The sequence below is a fragment of the Prionailurus bengalensis genome, chromosome D1, assembly GCF_016509475.1.
Source record: "Prionailurus bengalensis isolate Pbe53 chromosome D1, Fcat_Pben_1.1_paternal_pri, whole genome shotgun sequence".
NCBI classification, from domain to species: domain Eukaryota; kingdom Metazoa; phylum Chordata; class Mammalia; order Carnivora; family Felidae; genus Prionailurus; species Prionailurus bengalensis.
Window position 1 is genome coordinate 109,762,635 of NC_057346.1, and position 7,049 is coordinate 109,769,683.

The following is a 7,049-nucleotide window of genomic DNA, read 5'->3' on the forward strand; positions in this document are numbered from 1 at the left end:
GGGAACCCAGAGCCGTTTAATCTGCCGCCTCCTCTCACCCCTCCCAGAGCCTGGCAGTCTCCCCCGGGCCCTCCAACCTGGCCATGTAGTTGGGAACTGAAGGCAGAGCCTACTCTCCATTACTGTTCCCCTTCCTCAGGAGCCCCAACAGCCCATATGGGGACGTGATTGGCCTCCAGGTGGACTACTGGCTGGGCCACCCTGGTGAGCGGAGAAGGGAAGGTGACAAGAGGGACGCCAGTTCCAAGAACACCCTCAAGAGCGTCTTCCGCTCAGTGCAGGTTTCCCGCCTGCCCCATGGTGGGGAGGCCCAGCTTTCCGGTACCATGGCAATGACTGTGGTCACCAAAGAGAAGAACAAGAAAGGTAAGTGACATCTGAGGCCAGGGACAGTCGGGGCCACCGGGGTTCCCCATCTCCTCTCAGGGCCTGGGACAGAATCTGCTTCTGGGAGATCTTTGGATGAAGGTGAAGAGCACACATATCATGGGGTCCAGCCCAGGGACCTGCATCACCTGCGAGACAAGGCCGTTCCTTCTTTAACAAAGGAAATGGATGTTCCCAGTGAGCAGTTGGTCCCTACCTGCTGAACATCAGCACCTTAGGGGCCAAGGCAGTTAGTGCTGCCATAATGTAGGGAGCCTTTCCAGCCACTACCCTCAGGGATGGACCATGTGACAGAGGAGGACATCACTGTGTCCCCATGAAGCAGAATGTTTGTTGTTTAAGAATTAAGAGGAGTACAGCCCATTTTGGATAAGATGGGGCACTTAAGTCACTAGAGGTAGAGTTGGGGGTGGCCTGGGTCCTATGCTCTGAGAGTATGAGGCAGGAATCCCCACAACCAGGCCAGGGCTAGGGCAGAGCTTGCTGCCGTCTGTTCTGCTGATTTGGCTGTGCACCTGCCATAGCAGACAAGTCTGCCAGGTGACCCGTGGGCCCTCCCAGCCCCACGCATCGCCCAGCTGTCAGGGGCTTTCTCTAATCGCTGGACCCTTCCTCCTCAGAGCATTCCCAAAGCAGCTGGGCCCCTTTCTGTCCGTGCCTCTGTTCCACAGAGTTCCTCTTGAGGGCAAGCGGGGGACTGTGCCAGGCCAAAAGCCAGAGCAACAAGGGCAGGCCTGACAGCTCTATGTGTTCTCCTTGCTGCCCCGACATCCTTAGAACAGAGATGGTGCAGACACTCTGGTGTGGCCTCCCTCCTCCTAGCCGCAGCAGACTCGGCCCTACGTGGGTGCGACTGAGTAGGCAGGAGCCCAAGGGCACAGGCTCCTTGCCCTACAGGCTACCTAGAACACCCAAGCTGGAAGGGACCTCAGCGACCCAACTGGCCCCAGGTCCTCGTTACACAGTTGATGATACTGAAGCTCAAGGAGAGGCCTATGCTGGGAGGGGGCAGGACTCAAAGATCCTGGTACGTGCTGCCTGCCTACCCAGAGCTGGGGAGAGAGGATGTCCATCAGCAGATCATCTCCCCCACCACACACACACAGGAAGAGGGGCCGGTGGGGCTGAGAGAGGGGAGGGGGTGAATACTTTTCCAAGGGTTGTGACAGAGGTGGTTCTGCTTGCTTTCCAGTTCCCACGATCTTCCTGAGCAAGAAACCTCGAGAAAAGGAGGTAGATTCCAAGAGCCAGGTCATCGAGGGCATCAGCCGCCTCATCTGCTCTGCCAAGCAGCAGCAGACCATGCTGAGAGGTACGGGGAGACACGGGAGGAGGGGTGCTGGGCAGGGCGGGAAGAAGAGGGGCAGGGGACTCTGCGGGGAGGGAGGCGATGGCCCTCCCCGAGGGACCCTGGGGAGGTGGCCTTAGCAGCCCTGGTCACCCCCTCCTTCCCCTGTCACCCCAGTGTCCATCGACGGAGTCGAGTGGAGTGACATCAAGTTCTTCCAGCTGGCGGCCCAGTGGCCCACCCATGTCAAGCACTTTCCAGTGGGACTATTCAGTGGCAGCAAGGCCACCTGAGGGCACTATCTCCTGGCCACTCTCCCTCCTGGCACTGCCACCAGCCTCACCGCCTGCGGGCAGGGGGAGGCCAGCAGGCCTGGGTCCAGCGTCCCCTTTCCTGGCCCTGAGGCCTGTATCTCTCTTGCCCAGTCCTGAAGGACACTGCCAGTGGGGACGCTGCTCCCCTCCCTCCTGCTCAGTCCTCTCCCTCCCATTCCGGGCCGGGGCGTGTCGATTTTGCCTTTTGGCACCCATCCCTGGAATTGAGTCCTCTGGGCCTCCCTTCACCGACTTCCAGTCTCCCCACATGGCACCAGTTCCTTCCTGGAAATAGGAAACCTGGAACCCTGGCCCACAGCAGGGAATCCAGCCCTCCCCATCCCTCTGCCAGCTGCCCAACCTGTCGCCCCCTCAAGTGGGGCCCAGGGCCACTTCCCACTCCGGTGGGTTCTCCCAGTGTGGGATAGGAGGGGCACCCTGAGCCCAAGGGACCCCCTCCCCTCCACAATCACAGGAGCAGCCCCACCCCTCCCTCACCCCCAGAACCGCATTTCTGTGGTGATGCCATGTATTTCTGGGGTGGAGGGGCCTTCCTGGTCTCCCCCATGCACGACTTCCTCACTGACCCCCAGGTCCCCCCTAGATGTCACGAGCATCCTTGAGTGTTTCTTTGGTTCTCTGCACAGCCAGTCTCTTGGTGGTTCCATGTGACTCGCTTGGGCACCAGTCGCTGTCCTTGTGGCTCCCCCTTGTTGATGACTCTCCTCCCTCTGCCTCCCACCCCCTGCCCTCCAGCACAGCCTGCCTCTTCCTGAACTCCAGACTGGGACAGATGGGAGGCAGACCCCCACCGGCATATTGTCTGTGACCCTACATCTCCCCGTGCCCACCATGTCCATTTGTGTCCCATTCCCTAGTGTGTTCTTCCCCACCTCCCACCTGGACAGAGAGCCCACCTTCCCAGCCAGGTCTCTCTCCAGCAGGCTCCAAACCCTCCCTCTTGCCATGGGGGTCTGAGCCAACTCCTCAGCCTCGACCATCAGCCTTCTCAGGAGAAGCTGAGCACGCAGGGCCGCCATCCCAGCCGCAGCCCTCTGTCCACCACCCCAGCACCTCCAGAGCTTTACCGTTGCCCTCACCCCTTCTAGAAGTTTTTGCACAGAACTTCATTTTGAAAAGTGTTTTTCTCATTCTCCATACCTCCCCAAACTCCTCCAGCCCTTATACCCCTGCTCAGCCCTGCTGTCCAGAGCATCTCCTGGGCTGAGCTGCTCTCTTGGGGCCGGAGAGGGGTGGGGTTTGGGGGACTGAGTGGATGTTGGGTTTTTCATTCAATAAACTGGTGATTTCTTACCAACTAGCAAGGCTTGGGCTTCTATGCCTCTCACTGTGATGCAGGATCTATCCGACCCTCTCCCCTCTGCACAACACAGCCGACTCCTCTCAAAATCAACTCCTCTCAAATGGCTGGAAGAAGCGCATTCTCATTTCCTTAATTATAGAAACAGGCATGAAGCTGTCTTTCCCGGTATGAGGCAAGCAGAGGTCAGAAACAGAAATAACACTCTTCTCACACCAAAATAACCTTTTTTCTCTGGGACTCACCATCCCCAAATCCCACTTCCCAAGACAGTGACATGTCAAGGGCAGTTTCTGTCTTCTGATTGATAATTAGAACTTGGGTTCTTTCCGTCTACTAGGCTGATGTCCTGCCATAGTTTTTGGATGCTGGTGAAGTCTGAGGCCTAGGGGGAGAGGGTGGAGCTGGGGTCTGTCATTAGGTTGGCTTTCCTGCCTGCCTTTAACTTAGAGATGGAACACAGTCACAGCCCCTGCTCTCTGGGTGCCTGGTTCTTTGCACACTCCCAGAAGAGAGGCCTGCACACCAACCTTCCTCTCGTGGTGAAGTGCCCAGAGATTGGGACTTGGCATCCTTGCCCTGCAGGACACAGCCACAGAGGAGTGTATGACCGGGTAGGATGGGCTGTCACTGGTTCCCCAAGCCCTGTGGTCTAATGACCTATTGGAGGGAGACTCTGGGACCCAGCAGTGTGGCCCTGCACCAAACTCTCTGAGCCTGAAACATGGAAATAATGCCTGCCTCCCAAGGGGAAGAGTCCAGTGAGGTCTATGAAAGTGTCCCAGAAATGCAGTCTGCATGTTAGTTACCGAACAAGTTTGGTTCGTGAGAGGAAATGCCAGAAGTCAGATTGTGTCTAAGGTGAGCTAGAGAAGATGTGAGTGTGGCCTCGGGGCAGAGTGGAAGCTCCAGGAGAGGCCTCCAGGGTGGGAGGCAGTGGGAGAGGGCTCAGGCAGTGCAGGGGCCGCGGGGACCTGGGGGCTCACGGGAGTCCCAGGCGGGAGAGGTGTGGGTCCAGCTTAGAACTGAGGAGACCGAGCAGATGATGGGAAAGATGAGGGTGAGGAAGAGGCATAAACCCCCAGCCTGCTGCGTCTGACTCCACGTCCTGGGCCTCCCCTCCTCCCACCTCCAGGGCTTTGCTCTTGCAGTTGCCCCCTTTCTCCTGCCGTCATCGTCATCTCTACCGGATCTTTCACATCTGCACACCAACACGCAGGAACGGCTCCCTGGTTGAAAACAACTTCTCTGCTTCTAGATCCCCTCTGACTGCCACGCCATGGCTCTGCTCCCTTTAAAGTGAGATTCTCCAAGCGTTGTTCATGCTCCCCGCCTCCACTTGCACTCCTGCAAGCTTTTCTCCTCAACAGCCCCGTCAGAAGCTCCCTTACCAAGGTCACCAGTGACCTGAGTGGCCACATCCAAGGGTCTGTTTTCTTGCTTGGCCTGTCCTGTACATGCCCACTGCCTGTTAGAATGACTTTCTCCACTTGACCTGTGGACAGCGCTCTGCTCTCCTTCCACTTCTCTGACCCGCCCTTTCTTGACCTCCCTTAAGTTACCCTCTTCAGCTTCCCAGCCTCAGAACACTGGGGAACACAGAGCTCCGGCCTCTGGTCTTCTCTCTCCCACACTCAGCCCTGTGGTATGAAATGCTCCCCTGTGCACAGACTTCTCCCTTTATTCTTCCATTCTGAGGCGAAACCCTTTGGAAGCACCACTGACTCTTGTCTCTCATACCCAACATCCAGTCCACCAGCAAATCCTGTAGGCTTTCCTGAGACAGATCCAGAACCCAACAGCTCCCTACCCCTCTCACTGCTGCTGTTATCTCTTGTCTGGATGTTCTAATAGCCTCTTAACTATCTGTGCTTCCACGTACTCTTCCTGTAGTCTGTTCTCCACACAACAGCCAGAGAGAGCTTTTTAAATGTTAATCAGTCTGTGTTAAACTGTCCAATGGCTTTCCATCCCACTAAGACTATAATCCAAAGCCCTCATCATAACCCACAAAGCCTATATGATCTGACCTCCTCGCTTGATCTCTCTTCTCACTCTGCCCTTCTCCCGCTGGCCTCTTTTACATGCCTCGGACACACCGGGCACGTTCTGCCTCAGGGTCTTTGCACAAGCTGTTGCACCTGCCTCTAGGTCCATGCAGCTTGCTCCCTCATTGAAGTCTTGGCTTAAATGTCACCTCAGAGAAGCCTTCCCTGCTCAACCTGTCTAAAATAGCACCTCCCTTTTCTCTCACCCTTCTTTATTTTTCCTTATTAGCACGTCTCACTCCTTGGCACTTAATTATTCATTTGTTTGTCTCTCCCCACTGGAGAGTAAGCTCCAAGAAAACAGGAATTTTTTTTTTTTTTTTTTTACCTGCTATATCCTTGGTACCCAGGATACTTCTTGGCTCATCATAGGTACACAATGAATATCTGTTGACAGAGTGAATGAAGAGGCCTGTGCTGCTAGAATGGAGTCCCCAGTCCAGATGCACCACTCAGACACTTTAATGCCTCAGCCCCAAGCATACCTGAGTTTTCTCATAGGCCCTGGAGTAAGAAGACAGACTCCAAAGAGAAGGAAAAAGGTTGTGTAGGAATGGTTTCCAGAATTCCAAAAACAAGGCAACTCCTATCTACGCATTGAGATGGCTTGCTCAGTCCTCAAGGGTGAAAGCTGGACTGGGCTGCCAGAAACGTTCTCTAAAGACGAAGGCTGGCATTTGGGTGCAGAAGGTGGAAGGACCTCTGTCTAACCTGTATACCAACTCTAGGCTGCTTTTATTATTAATTTAAAAACAAACTTCTATTTTAGAATAGTTTTAGACGTACAGAAAAGTTACAAGGATGGAACAGAGAGTTTCTGTATCCCCTCACCTAGTTTTTCCTGTTGTTAACATGGTATGTTTATCCGAACTAATGACCCAACATCGACACATTATTATAAACTAAAGTCCATATTTAACTCCAATTCCTTAGTTTTTTCCTGAAGCCTTTTATGCATTCCAGAATCCAAGATATCCAGTATCCAAGATACCACGCTACATGTAATCTTTTGGGCTGTGACATTTTCCTAGACTCTCCCTAATTTTGATAACCTTGACAGTTTTGAGGATACCGGTCAGGTATTTTGTAGAATGCCCCTCGACTGGAATTTGCCAGCACATCATGCCAAGGGTCCCTGCCATCAACACGATTTGTCAGCCAAGGTAGTGTTGACTAGTAAAGTCACACCCCCTTCCATACTGTGCTCTTAGGAAGGAAGCCACTAAGCATAGCCTACACTTAAGGAATGAAAGGTTTTCCTCGATATCCAGTATTTGGAATTCTTCTAGATAGCAGATTTCAGATCCCTGTTGTTAAACTACTTCTCATCACCCACTGCCATGTCCAGGGATGGACGGCACGGACAGCCCTCTCAACATCGTCCGAGGGCATTTTTCTTTAGTCAGCCTGCTGCCAGAGTGCTTCATGTGGTTTATTTCATGGACTACTTCCAGCAGCCCTAGGAAATCAATCCAGCTGATACTTCCTTGTTACCAAAGAGGAAGCTCAAGGTCAGAGAGCTCCCCCTACCCTCTCTGTCCCAACTCTAACTCTCATTTTTAAGCATTTACATGACTTGAATACTCACAGACATCTCAAACCTAGCACGGCCCAAACAGAACTCTTGATTTCCCTTTATCCTCCCCAGTTTTGGTAATAACACAGGATCCATCCTGTTACTTAAGCCAGAA

At 53.9% G+C, this 7,049-nt stretch overlaps 1 protein-coding gene across 1 annotated transcript in view; it reads left to right on the plus strand.

Moving 5' to 3' along the window:
- PACS1 (phosphofurin acidic cluster sorting protein 1) overlaps positions 1-3,310 on the plus strand; it is a 155,184-nt gene extending 151,874 nt beyond the window's left edge. The window contains exons 22-24 of the mRNA XM_043582584.1: positions 140-366; positions 1,580-1,699; positions 1,853-3,310. Of these exons, the coding sequence (XP_043438519.1) occupies positions 140-366; positions 1,580-1,699; positions 1,853-1,968 (463 nt within the window). The 3' untranslated portion in view covers positions 1,969-3,310. The remainder of the gene's footprint in view (positions 1-139; positions 367-1,579; positions 1,700-1,852) is intronic.
- The last annotated feature ends 3,739 nt before the right edge of the window (positions 3,311-7,049 follow it).